This window comes from Microcaecilia unicolor, chromosome 4, assembly GCF_901765095.1.
Source record: "Microcaecilia unicolor chromosome 4, aMicUni1.1, whole genome shotgun sequence".
Classification (NCBI taxonomy): domain Eukaryota; kingdom Metazoa; phylum Chordata; class Amphibia; order Gymnophiona; family Siphonopidae; genus Microcaecilia; species Microcaecilia unicolor.
Window position 1 is genome coordinate 127373190 of NC_044034.1, and position 20272 is coordinate 127393461.

Consider the following 20272-nt stretch of genomic DNA (forward strand, 5'->3'; position numbering starts at 1 on the left):
CGTGTGGGAGCCTCTGCTGGATTGCCCGGGTATGGTAGTGGCTCAATCGGAAATACCGGGGGGGTTGGCATGGGTCGAACAGGAGGTGTCTGGATGGGAGGAGGAGGAACTTTGGGGACAAGTGGATTGGTGGGAAAAGGAAGTTCCCCCGGGAATGTGTGTTTCCAATTTAATGCAGGTCGATGTAATAGGCCGGCTTGCAGATTCAGGCACTGTTGCAGTGTCTGTCAAGGATTCCATCCGGTATTTAAATGCCCAAGAGGAGGGTTGGGCAGTCGGGGAAGGTCGGGGCGTGGAGGAACTTCAAGTGGCCCCGGTTTGGGCTGGCAAGGCCCCTTCTCCTATTAACATATCTGCTTTACAAAATTGGTTGGGTCGGTATCCGTGTGGTGGGGATGCGTATTTGTTGTGGATCGGTTTTGCAGAGGGTTTTCCGATCCCATTTGAAGGACCAGTGTTGGATCATAAGTGTAAGAATGCTGTATCTGTGATTCAGCATGAGGAGGTGGTTAGGAAGAAGTTGAGGAAGGAATTGAGGCTTGGGCGGATAGCTGGTCCGTTTGTTGACCCACCAATTGAAAACTTAGTTGTATCTCCATTGGGTGTGATACCGAAAAAAGAACCGGGTACATATCGGTTGATTCATAATTTGTCGTACCCGGAAGGTGGTGGTGTGAATAGTTTTATTGATCCAGAGTTGTGTTCTGTGGGATATGCAAGTTTTGAGCAGGCTGTGGATCTGTTGAGGAAATTGGGAAAAGGTGCATTAATGGGAAAAGCTGATATTGAGGCAGCATTCCGTTTATTACCGGTGCACCCTTCAGCATTTAGGTTGTTAGGATTCCAATTTGAAGGAAAATTTTATTTTGATAAATGTATGCCGATGGGGTGTTCTATTTCTTGTACTTATTTTGAAGCATTTGCGACATTTTTACATTGGGTAGTTGAACAAGTTAGTGGTTGGGATTCTATAGTGCATTATTTGGACGATTTTCTGTTTGGAGGTCCAGAGAATTCGTTACAGTGTGCTGCTTTGATGTCGGCGTTTCGAACTGTGGCAATGGAGTTAGGTGTTCCTTTGGCTTTGGAAAAAAGTGAAGGACCTGTTACAGCATTGGTGTTTTTGGGGATAGAGTTAGATTCTGTGAAGATGGAGTCTAGACTGCCTAGAGTGAAGATTGAGGCTTTGCGTCAGGAGATTGATAGAGTGTGCACCAAGAAAAAGGTGACGTTGAAAGAAATTCAGTCGTTGCTGGGTCATTTTAATTTTGCAACGCGGGTGATCCCTATGGGAAGAGTCTTTTCAAGACGGTTAGCATTGCTAACGGTAGGTTTGCGGAGGAGGCACTTTCGAGTGCGTTTAACAGAGGCAGTACGAGCAGATTTGCAGGTCTGGAGGACATTTTTGTCACTGTTTAATGGCATTTGTGTGTGGCAGGAGGTATTGGTGTCCAATGTGGATTTGCAATTATTCACCGATGCGTCAGGAGAGATTGGTTTTGGTATTTATTTTGGAGGTGCATGGTGTGCAGAGGAGTGGCCTCAATGGTGGAAAGAGATGGGTTTGTGTAGGAACATAGCTTTGTTGGAATTATTTCCAATTTGGGTGGCTTTGTTCCTATGGGAAAGGAGGTTGTGTAATAGGAGGATTGCATTTTATTCTGATAATATGTCAGTTGTTTGGGCAATCAATAAACAGTATTCGCGGTGTCCAATGTTAGTAGAGCTGTTGCGATTAATTGTGCTAAAATGTTTGCAGTTAAATGTATGGCTAACAGCTAGACATGTGCCTGGAGTTTGTAATGAGATTGCTGATGCCTTGTCTCGTTTGCAGTTTCATCGTTTCAGAGCTTTGGCCCCATCAGCAGATTGGGAGCCTACAAGGATATCCGAAGATTTGTGGGTCAATTTTCAGGAGATTGTGAGGCGCTGTTGATGAGAGCATTAGCTCAGAATACTTGGAAGGCTTATGGAGTTGGATGGCGGCGATTCTTAGCTTTTCTTGAAGATAAAGATTGGGACTTGGTCTTTCCGATTGGTGAGGAGAGAGTGGTCCGACTTATCGCTTTTGCAGTGGAGAAAAAATGGTCGTTTGGGATGGTGTCCCAGATGATGGCTGCAATAGCATTTGTGTCAAAATTGATGGGTTGGGCAGATCCAGCTGGCACTTATTTGATTCGTAAGTTATTGTGTGGTTTTTCTAGAGATCAAGGAAAATCACGGATAGAAAAGGTGAGAAGGCCTCTATTTTATGCACAAGTTGTGCAGTTGTGTCAGGTGTTACCAAAGATTTGTTTTACGGCCTATGAGACACTGCTATTTCAGGTGGCTTTGTGGTGGCATTCTTTGCAGCTTGCAGGATTGGGGAATTGGTAGTTTCCTCGAAGCGAGCGCTGGAGGATGAAGGTTTGAAGAGAGGGGAGGTGATGGTGGAAAAGGGGGTTTTGCGTTTATATTTGCGCAAATCAAAAACTGATCAGGAGGGAAAAGGCACGTGGATTACTCTGCGTGCGGTTAAGAGTTTGGAATTTTGTCCAGTTCAATGTGCAGTGGTTTATGATGAGGTAAGGCCGGCTGGTGGGGAAGTGTGGTTGGTGCATAAGAACGGAATGCCTTTGACTAGGTACCAATTTGCAGCGGTGCTGAAAAAAGGCTTAAAGTTGATGGGTTTGGAGCCTAAGGATTATGGCACACATTCTTTTCGAATTGGTGCGGCTTCAAATGCAGCCCAGGAAGGGGGTTCAGTAGAGTTAATTCAGCGTGTGGGGAGATGGCGTTCGAACAGATATAAAGGATATATTCGGGAAAGGAATTGAATATGTCACATTAAATTGTTTTAGTTTCTTTTGCAGATTTATTGCCTCCGGACATATGTGTGTGGATTTGTGGCCATTCATTTGTCTTTTGGGCACACAAGCATGCTCGAGAATCCAAGTGGGGAGCCAACCTGGGACTGGTGGAATATGGTATTCGAATCCGTTGGTTGGCCATTCGAGGAATGACATGGAAGCAACTTCTACCGGCCTTACTGCAAGCTCGGAGATTTTCGTCACCAGTTTTGATATGTATTCATTTGGGGGGTAATGATCTATGTCATGTTAAAGGAGTGGATTTAATCCATTTAATGAAAATAGAATTATTGGAGGTGATGGGTTATTTTCCAGAGGCTATAATTGTGTGGTCACACATTATTCCAAGAAGAGTGTGGAAAGGGGCAATTAATCCAAAAGGTATTGAGCGCTTGAGGCGTAGGGTGAATGGGGAAGTGTCTAAATTTATGGGGAGAATAGGGGGTTTGGTTTTAGGGCATGAGTTGATTTCTTCGGATTGTGCAGGTCTTTATAGGTCGGATGGAGTTCATCTGTCCGATATTGGGATTGATATCTTTTTAAGTACAATCCAAGATTTGTTGGAGGATTGTTTAGTGAAGAATTTGGCTGCAGCTTGTTTGGTGGGGAGCGGTGACAAGATATAGTCTGTCACCGCTTGTGGCCTGGATGAAGGGTGCTACAGGCACCAGAAGCGGTTAAAATGAATATTGGGAAAGTTATGAAATGGAAAAGAACTCAGGGGCGGAACCGCCATGAGTGAGATGTGGCTTGACGGCACCGTAAGTCACATGGGGGGATGGGGGTAAGTTGGGGAAGGTAAGCCAGTTTCGTGACCGAATGGCTTAACAGTATTAAACCGCTATATGAATTTAACCGAGCCAGTTTCGTGACCGAATGGCTTAACAGTATTAAACCGCTATATGAATTTAACCGAGATATTGATTGACATGTTACTAAGTGGTTGTTAAGTGAATTGAGTTATTTATGATTATTTGGAAATAAAGCTGCAGCCAAATTTTATTCCAAAAAGAAAATGTTGTTTGGTATTATTTATAATTAAGCATTTATTAAGGCTGGCTGATGTGCGAATGTCAATGTTAGGAAACCCTCACTGTTAATCAGTGAGGGTGATAACATTGGCTGAGACAGAAGCAGCCAAGTTAGATTGATGAAGGGTGGGGGGGAGGGAAAAGAGAGGGTAGTGGGGTGAATTAATTGGAGGCTGGCAGGGCAGCAACAAAGGGAAAGAAAAGGGGATTGGTTGAAGGAAAAGGAATTGGATTGGTTAGGAAGGAAAGGACAGGATAGGAGGAATTTGGCGCTGAAAAGGATAGTTAGTTAGGTAGGAGAGGGGGAGGGTGGTTGAAAGGTAGTTGAAGGACCCGTCCCGGCCCACCCTGTTTTTGGTGGGAGATGGGGATTTTGGGGGTTGAATTTTGGAGAAGTTTAGGAGGGGCATGGGGGAGTGGGGGGTAGTATTTGGGAGGATCGGTAGCAGCTTTTAATAAAAGGGGGTGCCTGGATGAAGGGTGCTACAGGCACCAGAAGCGGTTAAAATGAATATTGGGAAAGTTATGAAATGGAAAAGAACTCAGGGGCGGAACCGCCATGAGTGAGATGTGGCTTGACGGCACCGTAAGTCACATGGGGGGATGGGGGTAAGTTGGGGAAGGTAAGCCAGTTTCGTGACCGAATGGCTTAACAGTATTAAACCGCTATATGAATTTAACCGAGCCAGTTTCGTGACCGAATGGCTTAACAGTATTAAACCGCTATATGAATTTAACCGAGATATTGATTGACATGTTACTAAGTGGTTGTTAAGTGAATTGAGTTATTTATGATTATTTGGAAATAAAGCTGCAGCCAAATTTTATTCCAAAAAGAAAATGTTGTTTGGTATTATTTATAATTAAGCATTTATTAAGGCTGGCTGATGTGCGAATGTCAATGTTATGCACTCAGAATCACAATGGAAAACTAAAGGGATATGGTGCTTATCACAGTTATTTAATAATGGTAATATACTTTCCCAAGATACTCTGGCAATGCTGTTTAAGATACCACTAATGCATTCTATCTCATGGAATCAGGTTGTCTCTATATATCCTCCTTTCGGTCTCTATCAAACCTTAAGGTTTCTACATCAAAATTCTCATCCCTATGTCAATAAATAATCATGGGCAAAATGAAAGCTTCTACTTTGTATAATAAAATACATGACTGACAAAATAAATGCATAAACCTTTTGGAATCATTTTGGGAGAAAGAATTAAGCTTTTGCTCATCTGTATTTGATTGTCCTACATTATGGTCTAAAACTCTCAGACCAAAAAAATTGGTGGCAATATATCAATCATCTTATTTTACTTTTCATAAAGCTTATTGGACCCCATCCTGAACAGCCAAAATTAGAAGTTTATCTAAATTGGACCTTTGCTGGTCTTCTTTAGAGGAATCTGGTTCTTATCCCATATGATTTATTTCTGCAAAACTTTCAAGGCCTATTGGAACGTTATCTGGAACAGAATGGCTTTAATACTTGATCTGCCCAGAGACTTGGATTTCTCCTACAAAACCATAATTTTACGTGCCTCTAATCGAGACATTATAATACCAGATGATCATCAGAAACTGTTTAACACTATGGTAGCAGTTGCTCTTCACCTTATCATACGAAACTAGAAAGAAAACTCACAATTAAACTTTATGGAATGATGGGAATTAGCATGTGGGAATTAGCATGCCCTAACCATTAATGCAGGCCTACATTCTTAGACCAGTAGCAGACCTGAATGGTAAAGGCTGCTGATTTGCTGTCCAAATGAGAAAAGAATGTGTGCTCTCTTGTTATTGAAACATATCAGTGAGTTTTTGAATAGGACTAAGCTCCAGTAAGTGAATCTTACCTTGATGAACAAAATTAATTGAACAGCTCAAAACTGACAAAAAAATGGACTGAATTTTGATAAAGTGCTGTTTAATTGGCCTTTGCATAACCTTGCCATTTGCACACACTCATAGTCATCTTAAAACAATTCAAGAAATGAAAAAAAAAAACACTTCACAGCATTAATGGCATGAAAATGGCCGCAGCTGAGATGTGCTGGGTGGGGCTTCCCTAGGATGCCCTGGGCAGGGCAGGGCATCACCATTTTGAAGGTGGCGCTGGATGAGGAGGGTGTGTGCTATTCTCTTCTCCATCGGAGAGGTATGGGGAGGGCTCCGCTATACCACCAGGAAGGATGGGGTTTGGGATGGCAGCCTTTTTCCTTTCATATCTTAGTCAGGATTTCGCTCTAATCACAGCACTGAAACCGTACTAGTCACGCTCATGACCAAACTCAGTTGATAGCAAACGGCAACAATATTCTACTGTTACAATTCGACATGTCAAGTGCATTTGACATGGTTGACCATGGAATTTTACTACACATCCTCGAATACTTCGGAATCGGAGGCAACATTCTCAATTGGTACAAAGGGTTCCTCACTACATGCTCATATCAAGTGACATCAAATTCGACTACATCAGCTACATGGATACCTGAATGCGGAGTTCCACAGGGATCCCCCCCTCTCACCGACCATATTCAACCTAATGATGACACCCTTGGCCAAACTACTATTGAATCAGAACCTAAACCCATATACGCTGATGATGTAATGATCTTCATGCCATTCAAACAAGATCTAAGGGAAATCTCCAATGAAATCAAGCAAAGCCTACATATTATGAATTCCTGGGCAGATGCATTTCAGCTGAAGCTCAATGCAGAGAAAACCCAATGTCTGGTTCTAACCTCGCAATACAACAAGAATAAATTTACCACCATCAACACACCTAAACTAAATCTACCAGTGTCGGACTCCCTAAAAATCCTTGGAGTCACCATTGATCGACACCTAACACTTGAGAACCATGCAAATAACATAACTAAAAAGATGTTTCATTCAATGTGGAAACTAAAAAGAGTTAGACCATTTTTTCCAAGAACTGTCTTCCGCAATCTGGTACAATCATTGGTACTCAGTCATCTGGACTATTGTAACTCACTCTACGCTGGCTGTAAAGAGCAAATACTTAAAAAAAACTCCAGACAGCCGAGAATACGGCAGCCAGACTAATATTCGGCAAACCAAAATACGAAAGCGTGAAACCCCTGTGGGAAAAACTACACTGGCTCCCACTAAAGGAATGCATCACGTTCAAACTTTGCACCCTAGTCCATAAAATCATCCATGGTAACGCCCCAGCCTACATGTCAGACCTGATAGATCTACCACCCAGGAATGCAAAAAGATCCTCTCGCACATTCCTTAATCTTCATCCTCCCAAGTGCAAGGGTCTGAAATACAAATCAATGCATGCATCTACCTTTTCCTATATGAGCACGCAGCTCTGGAACGCATTGCCACGTATCCTGAAAACGGTCTATGAACTGACCAATTTCTGCAAACTATTGAAAACCTATCTCTTCGACAAGATATATCACAAAGATCAACATTTGTAACGGTATAATCTAACATGTGTAACTGTATAATCTTTAAAACTTCCAGACTGTCTTATAATGTCTTTCTGCTTTGACACCTTCATGTATTTCTCCACTATGTAACACAAAACCCTCTGTAAACCAAATGTATCTTCACTGCTATTTCCAGTATCCATGACGAATTGTAAGCCACATTGAGCCTGCAAAGAGGTGGGATAATGTGGGATACAAATGCCATAAATAAAATAAAATAAAATAAATAAATATCCACACAAATAGCAGGTTCAAAATGTGTAGGCACTTGCAGGAACAAATTGTCAGCTACTCAAGTTTGAAAGTCAAGCTTACCTAAACAGTTTCCATTTGAAAATTAGCTACAGAGGTTCATGTGGTAAAAAAATTGACCCTAAAAATGGCTGCTGGATCAAAGAAAATCATTATGCACTCACTTTTTCCTTCCTGTACATTTTCTTTTTCTTGTTTTTGATTGTGGGTTTTTTTTCCAGAATATATTTTTAAAAGCTACTTCTTACAGATCACTCTCATCATTATGAATCTGTGCTGGCTATGCTTGCTGCTGTGCTGAGCCTAACCAGAAAAGTTTTGAAAAATCTATTTAATACTGTTACTTTAAAGATATTTGAAAAGTAATCTTTTGCTGTTCTGTGGGTTAACATTAAAATTCTTCTTAAGTGGTGATCCTGTCATTGACCTAAAGACAGTTTCTCAATGCCTCCTCTGGCTTTTTCACCCTACTGTTCGGAATCTGCTCACAGTGCTGCCAGCTTAACCAAAAAGGATTAACTCACATATCCAACTGAGAACACAGATAATTCTCAGTAATTGGTAAAAAATGAAGATGAATGGGGCTGAAAGATAAGGAGCAATTAGCTCATCAGCAGTTACAGCTGTGCACTCAATCCAGCTCCATCTCTTGAGCCTCAGCCCCTTTTAAAGAACCAAAGCAGAAAAAGCACAGTGTTTCTTGCTCCACAAAGCCTCCCCCCCCCCATAAAAAACCCACAAAAAAAAGAAAGAAAAGAAAATTGCCATACCTGCCTATCTTTCCCTCATACTTCACTTCTATTTTTATTTTCTCACTATGTGAATAGTACACTGTGCAAATTACTATTTCTCTTAGGACCCAAGTCTAAAGCCAATCTGCCCCCCCCCCCCCCCCAACAACATACACACTTTTTAAAAAATCTGAAATCAAATGACTACTGTAGACACTCTTAAATTCCCTGTCAATCGTTTCATTACAGCAGCATCATCTGTTTGAAAATATAAGCAATTCCCTCATCTAATTATATGGAGGATTTGAGGTTCATTAACATTGCAAAGGCAGAGAATCAGATGAGCAACTGTAGAGCTGTATTTGGTCACCCACAATCTGCACTTTTCCAGAAGCTATAAAAGTAGTTATCTCGCTCTCTCTCTCTCTTTCTGAAAAGAGGCTCATGTAGTCGAGAAACAAAACAGGCACAATCTGCACTCTTCCTACTGCAACAGTTGGTTCAGTTGAGTTGTGTAACCTCAATCCTTTCTTTGTCACACTCATGGCAGAGAATAGGCTATAACCAATAGATAGTTTCCAGCAAGTTATTGGATGTCAGCACAAGTAATTCCATGACTGTAGAGTTTTAAGCTACTAGGAAGCACAATGTAAAAGTACCTCTAACATTCAACATAATTTGTAGTTGTTTATGATTCTGTTCTGCAAGCAAAGTGCAAAATGTTGTGCACCATTTCCTAAATGTTCTCAGAAACGGAGAACATCAAAGTTTTTATGATTGCTTCACTTCCTTAAAGATATAATAGCAGTTTATGTTGTACCAGTGTAACTTAAACAATGAGATTTGGGACATCTGTTTTGAGATCACATTTTGAATAGATATGAACTCATTTCCTACGCAGCAGGCAATTTACTATTGTTGATAGCTGTTTACCAGTTTCATGAGTCAGATATTAGTTAGTGGCAAAGGTCCTCTCAAATCCTTAGAGCATTCCTTAAACTGTGTACACAGTTTTCATTATACAAATTGAAAAGGGAAGCAAAATACAGAGACTTTTTCCTGTTGCTTCTGAGTTATAGTCTGCATCGGCAAATGAAAGGCGTAATTGAATGGAAAACATTTGAAACATATTTACAGTTATGAAGACCTGTGTTTCTTTTTAACAAGTTAATAGAGAAACATTTTACTGTCAGCGAAAAATGGTTTTTATACAAAAATTAACTGCATTACCAAACTATATATTAATAAATCAAAGAGAACATAAATATGAGCTTTTTCAAACAGGTATATATTTGACTTTTTGACCCATGGGTAATATTTACATGAAATTTTCCAGTCAATATTTAGCCAGCATTTTTGTAGAACTGAATGTCAACTGATAAATTATGTCCGTAGTGGACGGTGGTGCAGGAATGATGCCCATTCGCTCCCACCTCATGCCTACCTGGGTCCAATATGACCTCTAGTGGCCATATTGCCCTAGGGGATAATACCACAATATTGCTGCAAGAGGTTCCCGGTAAGCCTGGGGACTGTGTCACCGGTGTGGGGTTGTTAGGGGCCTTGCATCCCAACATCTATTTTTCAGTGCCTTCGGGTGGGCAATATATCTGGGGGAGGCTCCAATGTGTTGGCCTGATACTCACACCTGGGGACTTATTGAGGGAGGAGGTTGAGCATGATCCTGGCCTGGTGGGTTTTGGGTGATGGCAGAAGGGGAGAGCTGTCTGCCTAGCAAGGCTTGGTGATGGAGGGGGTAGAATGGCCACTTGGTGGGGGTCAGGTTAAGGCGGGGGAAGGCTTTAGGATGGTGTCAGGGAAGTGTGAGGAGGCAGGCATCGCGGTATGCCTGTGATGATAAGAGTACGCCAATGACAGAACTGAGCAGCAGTGATTTTAGAAAGTTGCTCTCATGTCTGTTGGGAGGGGAAGTATATTTCCCCCCCACGTCCAACTTTCTGAAATCACTGCTCTTTTTGGATGTGGAGGGGCTTGGAAATATAACCCTGCTATTTTAAAATAGGTTTACGTTTGTACAGCCTCTTGTCACAGAGTTGAAAAGGGGATGTGGGTGTGGAATGGGCGGGTCATGTACATTTCCCAAATGTATGTGCATTGTTATAGAATAAACCCTGTCTGAACTTAACTTAGGCATCGGGATTTACACCAAGTTTTACTTGGTGTAACTGCCTGCGACTAATGTCACGCAGACAGGCGCTCAGCGTATTCTATAATCCGCACAGAAATTTAGGCTTTGGCGTATGTTTTTTCAGTGCAAATTTTTCAGACGTCATATAAAGAATCTAGCTCCATAGGTGTTGAAACAGGATGGGTCACAAGGGCCATGGCCCCACAAAAATTCGGACCTGGTTACTAGATACTGTAAAATAGGTGTCTTCAGCAGCTATTTCCCTTCTTTTCTCTTCCACCTGCTACTGCCACCACCACCTTCCCCATTCCAGTGGCAAAAAGCAGCGTAGATTCAGCACCATCACATGGCCTTGAAGAACAGATCTGCACTCATGCGCTCTCACATCCCACTGAGAGGAAGCCCTATAATAGGAAGGAGGGCAGGACACAACAGTGTATGAGCACAGACCCTGTTCTTCTATGCCCTCTGCTGCACTGAATCTACTTTGCTCTTTCCCTCTAAAAGAGGAGGGCAGCAGATGGCCCAATAAGAGGATGAGAAAAGGGAGATATGCTGGATAAAGAAGGAGAGACAGGGGAAGGGAAAGGAAAGGAGAAGAGGATGGGGATATGTTGAATTGTTGGGGGGGGGGGGGGTAAGGGAGGAAAAGGAAGTTGCTGGACTGCTGAGGGGGAGGGAGAGAAAAAGTCATAACCTCAGTATGGAAGAAAAAAATGACATTAAAATCAGTGGTGAGAGCTGGGGATGGAATTTGGTGCAGATCATGCCAAGGCCAATCTTAGGCAGGGGCGACAGGAGCAGTTGAACAGGGCCTCACACTGCTTCCTCTCACTACCTGCCATTTTATCCTCAGCTGCTTTCCTTCCAGCTGCCCTGCGTTTAAAAAGTTGTAGCGGCGGCAGCGGCCGCAAAAAAGCAGGCTCGCCTCTAGCCTTCAAGCCTTCCCTTATCTCTCAGCGTGCACTCTGCTGCCTTTCTCTGATGCAATTTCCTGTTTTGCTTGATTTGTCTTTATTTGAAATAAAAGAAAATGTTTAAAACATATCTTGTCAACAAGGGGCTGGGCTGGGTGGGCCCAGCAAACTGGTCTGCGCAGGGCCCCGCAATTGCTAAGACCGGCCCTGATCTTGGCCACACCTACTAACACACTAACAGAACAAAGTAACATGCCATCAGATCCCCACTCCCTCTTTCTAGTGTAATCCAATCTTTATCTGCATTAATCAAAAGCAGGGAAAAGGTTGGAGCAGCAGCAGTCAATTATAGTGACTGTGCATCAGCATGTGCTCACAAATCCTGGCCTACCACACAGATTGCAGTTTTAACAGGAGCCCTGCAAGAGGAAGGGGTGGGATCTATGAATCTGCACTAAATGCCACTGCCAACTGCAGAGTGAAGTGGAATGTCATAATGAAAAGAAGCATGGTCGGGATGATTTCCTGAGACATTCCCCCTAGTCATGATTTATTCTTCAGTTAAACAAATACATTTGGAGCTACTCCCTGTTGTACTATATATACAAATTGTGCAGTACTCTAGTGCTTAGAGCATCAGGCTGATAACCAGTAAAGCCAAGTTCAAATCCTGCTACTCATGATCTTGGGCATGAGAAGTAACTTGTTGCCTCAGGTACAATATTAGATTGCAAGCCCTCTGGTTGATGGGGAAATACTTACTGTACCAGAATATAAATCACCTAAGCTGCCATTAAAAAAGGTGTGAGCTAATTCTATATAAATACAGTAAAACTGAATCATTCAGTCCAATGTTATCAGTTTTGAATTACGCGATTAATTTCAATAATCAAGGTAAGAGTCATTTAGTTTAGCATATTCCTGAGCCAAAACTCACTAAGGGGCCCTTTTACCAAACTGCAGTAAAAAGTGGTCTTAGTGCTTGCTTGTGTAGGTCATTCCTACACTAAGGCCATTTTTCCTGCATGGGTAAAATGGGTGATTTTTTTCTATATTTTGAATTAATGGCCATGTGCTAATTTTCCTTTAGCATTTAAGCCCCTACCACCACATATTTTGAAGGTGGTAAGGGCTCACGCACTAGCCATGCAAAATCGGTTAGCACATGTAGCTGTGATAACTGATTAGCACAGAACACGCCTACTCTCCCGCCCTGACCTAGCGCTAAAAATAAAATCTATTTTTTAGTGCATAGAAAGCAGGCACCAATGCTAAAATTACTGGGGGATGTCAGAGTGCACCCCACGGTAAGGCATTTTAAGCTGCGGTTAAGCATGCGTTAGTGCTTATCGCAGCTTAGTAAAAGGATCCTTAAGTCCATAGTATGGCTTTGTGTTGAATACTCTTGCAAAACTCACTCAGTCCAAAAGCTGCTACTTATTTTTCTCTCATGAATTGAGTCCGATTAACTGGAAGGAGACAATATAATTACTCAAAACATCTTCTAAGCGATCCAGGAGAAGTTAGCTGAGGCAAGGAAGTTTTAAAATTTTCCAACATAAGCTCAATATGAAGAGGCAAAATTAATAAAATCTCCAAAAATGTGCATCAAGACCTTGATCTTTTAAAGATTTCATGGTAACGATGACTTGCCATTGTCATCAATCCAGCACCAACACTTAATGTAGTGGTCCCAAACTTTCAAGGGAAGATAAGACCTCTAAAAGAGGTTGGGGATTCTGAAACCTGACAAGAATCCTTTACACCACAGTTCCTACCATTATTCATTGTACCATTGTTTTTCTGATGATCTTGTGCACTCTGGTGACCTTGTGGCAAGCTTTTTTGCTGAAACTCCGATGTAGACCTCATGCATCAGTATGCTGGCACTGACCTTCTGCACTACTGCTTGGAAGCTCATTTTCTGCACTAGCAGCTTGATCTTTTATCTTTGACTTGTGTCTCCAATATCACTTAGTAGTAGTGTTATGCAAATGCTTTTTTTTTTTTTAAATTGACCTTCAGTGACTTTTCGATCTTTATAGATAGAGGTGCTCACTTTCAAAGCACATAAACTTACAAATTTACATATTAACCTATGTAAGTCTATGTGCTTTGAAAATGATCCACTAAGGGCTCTTTTACAAAGGCTTGGTAGGGCTACTGCATGGGTAGAGCGCCAAATCGGCTCTATCACCAGAGAATAGGAGCCCAGCAGCAGTTCTGAAGTTGGCACGCATAGTTTCCTGCAGTAAAAAAATAAATGTTCTGTTTTATACTGCAGGGAGCATTCCCAGTGGTAATCGGCAGTTTAGGGGTTAGCGTGTGAGCCCGTAATGTCAAGCAAATAGGAGGCGCTAAGGGATCATCAGTAAATGGCCAGGCCCTAATTTTAGATTTAGCATCTAGCCATTATTGTCGTAAATAGAAATTTGGCTCTTTGGCAGACAAGCTAAGAGATGGCTTCAGCACGTGGGAAAATCACAAACCAAAAGTAGCACAGGCCACTTTTTAGTACATCTTTGTAAAAGGACCACTAAGTCTCTGAAATCTGCATCCTTAGGCACAGATAAGGAACAGTATGTCTCTGAACTCATAAATGGTTCAATAACCCACTGTATGATCTTTCTTTCACTGAGGAAAATTTACAAAGCTTTTTATACTTGAGCAAAGTAATCAGGCCCTTGGTGTGATAAGCATTTGATAATTTACGCTTTGATGAATTCTTCAGCAAAGACAAACTCTGCTTCTTAACTGCTCCAACTCTTCTTGGCTCTAAGATACACTCTGCCACAATTGTAGCAATTTTCTGCTTTGTGTGAAGGTCCCAGACGAAAAACACACAATGTACCTTCAGGATAATCTAGGAGACTTTTTTCTGTTGCAGGCTGGATATGTCCATCTCTGGGCATACTCAGAAAACATTTCTAATTTGTTCTGAGAGGGCTACTCTATCTTGGTGCAGTCATATGACAATATCCACTTGTGCAGCTGATTTCATTCTATTCATTGACAGGGAAATGGCTTTCAACATTGTCCTCTTAAAATATGAATAAAGCACAGTGCTTACTGGACTTCAGGAAGGAGATTATTCTTCCATCATCTTATTATTTAAATATCAACAAAATTGCAAGCTATTATTTGGAACAATCCAGAGGCAGTGCTGTGTTTTTTTTAAAATACCAATTGGCTGCTGCAGTTGCAGAGGTCCTTTGTTTGACATGTGGTGGCCTTGGACTCCTGACTTTGTCCTATACATAATCACAATGGTTATACAATTTCAGTGCAAACAGCTCCACCCGGTCCTTAGCACAAAGGATTTTTAATTTACTATTATTTTTTTGCAAAGTTACAGTAAGCATTACAGGCCAACTCTAAGGGTGAATAATGCCCTCAGCATTAAGCTTTAAAACATGATAATCATATCTGTTTATCCTGTGGGTGACAGCATAGCATTTTCCATGATAACCAGCTCAGTATAAAAAGAAATAAAGGTTAAAAAAAGCTGCAAATGATAATTAAGGTCTCTGATTACCAATGAAACCTGATAAACCCTCACCCCTCCCTCACTCAATAGAAAGTTGGGTTTATCATTTTTAATCAATAAGCACCTTAATCTAACTTCAATTGCTTCTCTCCCATTAGCTCTTCACAACAGCGCCTGTAGTTTTTTCTGTGATTTAGTACTATAGCAGCTGATCTCGCTGAACCAAGGTGCTCAAGCTGGTCTGCTCAAAATGAACTGGAGTTGGCACAGTTTCTATATCCACAAAAAAAAAAAAAAGACACTGCATTACAGAAGCTGTGGAGGTTTAAGTTCATTGTGAGCCCCATGATTTAGAACAGGGGTAGGAAACCTACAACCCTCCATGTAAAAAGGTTGCCCATCCCTGATTTAGAGCTATCAGCAGTGAAGAAGCCCATGTCAGGGGGTGGAGACAGTGGAACTACTGCTAGGGTTGGGGGAGTTTGAACACATTGGTTTGCTTTGCTTATTACTGTTTTTGTTTATATTTGTTTGTTTTACTTATTGGCTACTTTTAGTTCTTTGGCTCAGGGAAGGGCTGTGAGAGCAGAGCTATTACTAAAGCACGGAGAATTGCGTGTGTAGAACAGTTGCTCAAGCAGAAAAGGTGATTGTAAATACAGAGTTGTGTCTGTGTTAAATTTTGAGTGCTGTGGCTTGCTCTGTTGTTGGTTTTGTTACTTGGCAGTGCTATGGCTGTGGCAGAAGCTTAGCAAGTGTAGCGTTGTTGTTGGGGCACGTGGACATTGTGATAAATAACTAAGAATAAAAAAGTGTTTGCTAGGCTGCACAGCGACTCAGTGATAGTCTTATGCACTGCCATATCCCATGTGGCGTGACGTGGGTTCAACTCCCAGCTTATGTATTCTGGTCACCAAGATGAATGGGGGTTCAGGGATGCTCAAGAACTGGTGCTTTAATGACTGGGGAATGAAAAAAATCCCTGAACATCTGTAGATGAAAGCTCATAGCACCTTGGTTCTGACTTAGCTGAAAGCCCTGAAGAGGAGGAGGAGTGTTTAAAAAGAAATAAACAAAAAAAAACCAAACAAACAAACAAAAAAAACCCAGTCTGACAAAGCAGTCTTAATAATGTGCAGAAGTGTAAACATAGTGAAAATGTACTTTTTCCCATTTGTTTTCAGAATCATTTTCATGAACATTATTAATAGCTCTCAGCTTCAGGAAGACACCATCAGTGCCCTCTCTCAGGGTCAATATGTTCACACTGTAAGCCTCACTGACAGTCCATATTTGATTATAAATACTAGACATATCAAGTTATTTATGTTGATGCTACTAAAAATTCCAGACCATTTTTCCTTCTTATCTGTAGTGGTAGCTCATATCAGCCAAGCTGTCACAAGGCAGTACTTGATATAAACAAGAGATTGCAAAGGCATCTCAGTAATCAATATCAGGATGGCTACAGTATGGAAGCCCCTACCAGTGCATATCATTTGTCTCTGCATCTATTTCTATGACCAAATGAAGCATTAATTCAAATCATAAATCTATGGTGATTTAAATCTGGGAATGAGCACCTGCCTGCTTTAATGATTTATTTTGTACATTTCAGTAAGCAGGAGATTTGTCCACATGAACTGACAGGTCACCTTCAGATGCCAGAAGCAGAATGTTTATCACCATGCAGACTAGCATCTCATCTTAGCAAGTAAATATTAAACTAAAAGAATTCAATTGATTGTGGATAGGGAAGAAAGGCAGCACAGCCATATATTTTACTCAGTGAGCTAATACCTCACTATGATCCATCCATGGTATCTCTTCTCTCTCCTAAAATGATAATTTTGCTGGGAAGATAAGAGCTCAGGGTCACATTAAAAAATTGGGGGATTTAAAATAATTACCTATTAGCATTGCTAGCTTCCTTTAACTCCCTTTATTTACTGACCTTTCGCTATTCCTGTGCCACAGCCTTTTCATAACTGTATGTAATGTAGCCCCCTAATTATCATAAGCATTATTGTTATTTTATAGGGCACAATCTTAAATGGACAGAATATTGATACACATGCAGGCACAGATTTTTACAAGGTCAGTGAGTCTTAAGCTTCAGAAACCTTCATCGTAATTATAACAGAACGATTTGGATAAGATCGTAATAAAATTGTTAAACAAATATACGGTGCTGCTAATATACTGTACTTCCCCATAATGATAAAAATGGCAGCTGGCTGTATATAGAATTAATGCCAAAGAGTGTTAAAGCATCTAGAGAGAGGAAGAATTTAATGCTGCTGTCTGAAGTTATTTTATATATGAACATCTGTTAAGCTCAGTAGCTAGAAAATACCCATGTCAAAATTATTCTCACTACAAAATTATGTAGTCGGTGCAAGTTTCAATATAAAACAGGAAACAAAAGCAATGAAACAGAATAGTAGTTATTTAATCACAACTAAGTCTGATTAAAAATCAAGGGGGCCTTTTACTAAGCCATGCTCAAAAGTGGCTGGTACTGTTTGTAGTGCTTGAGTTTACCAGGTGCTGCAGCCATTTTTAGCATGGTGGTAAAAGCAATGTGCTAATTTCCAAATTGGCACATGGCCATTAGCACAGGAGCCCTTACCACCGCTTATTTAATTATTTATTGCATTTGCATCCCACATTTTCCCACCTATTTGCAGGCTCAATGTGGCTTACATAGTTTTATTAACATTGTCGTTCCAGGATATTTACTAGGTGGTAAGGGCTCCTGCACTAACTGAGTACACGACAATGTACTCACGTACCTGATTAGCACAGGGCACGCCTCCTCTCTGCTTATAGACACACCTGCCGTGCCACAAAACAGAAAGTATCTTTTAGCATGGGATTAACGCACACTGATCAGCACAGTACCACAGGATGCCTCAGTGCATCTCGTGGCAGGCACACGCTAGCGCCTACTGCAGCTTAGTAAAAGGACCCCTTAGGAAATAATGTTTAGTCACTTATGATTGGCATTTTAAATACTGGCTGCAAGGATTTACCTGGGCACCGCCAATATTCAACATCAGTACCCAGATAGCTACCATATTATCTTAGGAGAGCCTTTTTGCTATCCTAAGTTAACCAGACAATTATCTGTGCACCGCCGCTGAATATAGACCAAGCCCCCATTAACTCCTAGCTCCACCCTGATTACTCCTGGACCGCCCTGGCACTGCTTTAATGTTATGTGCTACTGAAAATCCAGGGATCAACTATTCAGCAGGAGATAACCAGGTGGGAGTCTCTCCTGCCCGGTTATCTTCTGATGAATATTAGCCCCTTAATCATTTTTTTTAATTTAAACTAGCTCTGATATAGCAAAATAATTTGGTTAGTCTAATGAAACCAACGCATGATGATACACATCCCTGTCTAGGAAATAAACATTTTGTTCAATATGGGCTACAATAAACAAAGATGTGCTAGCATGCATTATTTATTGCAGGCCCTATTTTATACAGTGGGACCTATTTATAACACATGATAATGGTATAAGAACATACTAATGCAGCAGTATACTTTAGAAGATCTTGTAATATGTGTTTTAAAACAATTTGTCACACCTTTAGCAAAAGGTTTATGAAATGCTATTTGAAACATTAACACACATAATAGTTGCGTGTGCAGGGGTTGTCAAAAGATGCACAGAACTATGTAAAATGTGTGTGTGTGGGGGGTGGGGGGGGGGGGGGGGGGGGGGGGGGGGGGGGGGGGGGGGGGGGGGGGGAGGTTCTCAGCCTGCTACACTGAATTGCTGAAAATCAATACAGTTTATAATAGAAGGTGCCATGGTGAAATTTCCCCCTGACACTTTCATCTGTCACCTTCCCACTAATTTGAAAAATGCATTCTTAGCAATCAAACTGCTTTCTTTCAAGGAAAATATGAACTGTGGCCTGAAACAGTAACCTGCAAAGAAAATAATGTTCTTACGATAGTTACAACTGAGTAATTTTCTAGGATGTCAAGCAATGCATTGCCACTGAAAGCATCCTCAAAAGTTATGCATCAAAAAAAAAAAAAAAAGAAGAGATAATTTAGTATGAAGTACTGAGACAAGATGAGTCTCTTCAACTTACCAACACTTGAATTCAGATCCCCATTCTCTGAATCTGCTCCATGCTGGTTATTGCTGGCATGATAGTTGGTCATGGCTTCTAATTTTATTTTTTTCACCTTCATTGCTTCTGCTATGGCAGCATTTGTGGCAGCTGCAGCAGCTGCAGCTGCTGCTGTCAAACCTGCAAGGGACAAATGTAAATTTCAATTCAGGTGGCAGTTAGTGCTCATGTGCTAATTTTTGGTAATGGCGATTAATTCAGAAAATGGAAAATCAGTCATTTTCTGGGTGCAGCGAGGCCACTTTTTACAACAATTTAGCAAAAGTACCCATTTGTAATGGCTCTATATTTGAAAAACTTCTAAAATAATAGCACCTATGGATGCCACTTTGTCAATGATTAGCCACCTGAATGAAGACCGGACATAGTTCAGGGTAACTATTCAGAGCATTGCCATGAGTAGACACTGAGTTAAAGGCAGTTAACAACAACAGCATCACCATCAACTATATATGAATCTTGAGATATTAATCATATTTGTGGCTGTTATAAAAATTCTATATATGTTAAAACCTTTAGTACTTTTGAGTTTTTATTGTCCTTTTGGGAAAATTTTCAATAAAATCACCATCTCTTTAAATATTAAAATTACTTGTGACAAAATAATGACCTTTTTCATGTTCCATTAATGTTTGTAGTGGGGGAAAAATTGCTACGGAGATGCTGTGAAGGTGAAAGAAAATCTCCTTTACTGAATATTACTATAATTACTCAAAGGAATAAATTAGGTTTTAAAAAACATAATTTAGGGTAACCCATGTTTTCAGCTACAATGTTTCAATCTAATGCTTCTGCTTTTCATAATAAAACACTGGAGCCTTTAAATAGATATTTAGTTTATAACATTTTATTTTAAATTTAAGCTGAAATTAAAATACTTAGAGGTCCTTTTGCTAAGCTGCAGTATAAAGTAGTCTTATACACCTTATGTGGGTTTTCCTCAAGTATTATGGCCATTTTTACTGAAACAGTAAAATTGTTGCTTTTTCCATTTGTTGCATAAATGGCCATGCAATGTCGCCATTAGTGAACATAAGAATATAAGCATCGCCATACTTGAACAGAGTGAAGGTCCATCAAGCCCAATTGTGGCCAATCCAGGTCGAACGTACCTGGCAAGATCCCAGAAAAGTAAAACAGATTTTATGCTGCTTATCCTACAAATAAATATAAAAAGTTTGTTTTCTATTCACACCAATTTAAATAATTATTTTAGGTGGAG

The 20272-nt window shown here is 40.8% G+C and overlaps 1 protein-coding gene across 5 annotated transcripts in view; it reads right to left on the reverse strand.

Annotated features, from left to right (window-relative positions):
- Nucleotides 1–20272, reverse strand: part of DACH1 (dachshund family transcription factor 1) — a 743295-nt gene that overhangs the window by 362849 nt on the left and 360174 nt on the right. For all 5 annotated transcript variants that reach the window (XR_003941906.1, XR_003941905.1, XR_003941904.1 and 2 more), the window contains exon 3: nt 19009–19170. Coding sequence is in view for 1 of the 5 variants with exons in the window: in XM_030200621.1 (XP_030056481.1) it covers nt 19009–19170 (162 nt within the window). In the remaining 4 variants the exon portion in view is untranslated. The remainder of the gene's footprint in view (nt 1–19008; nt 19171–20272) is intronic.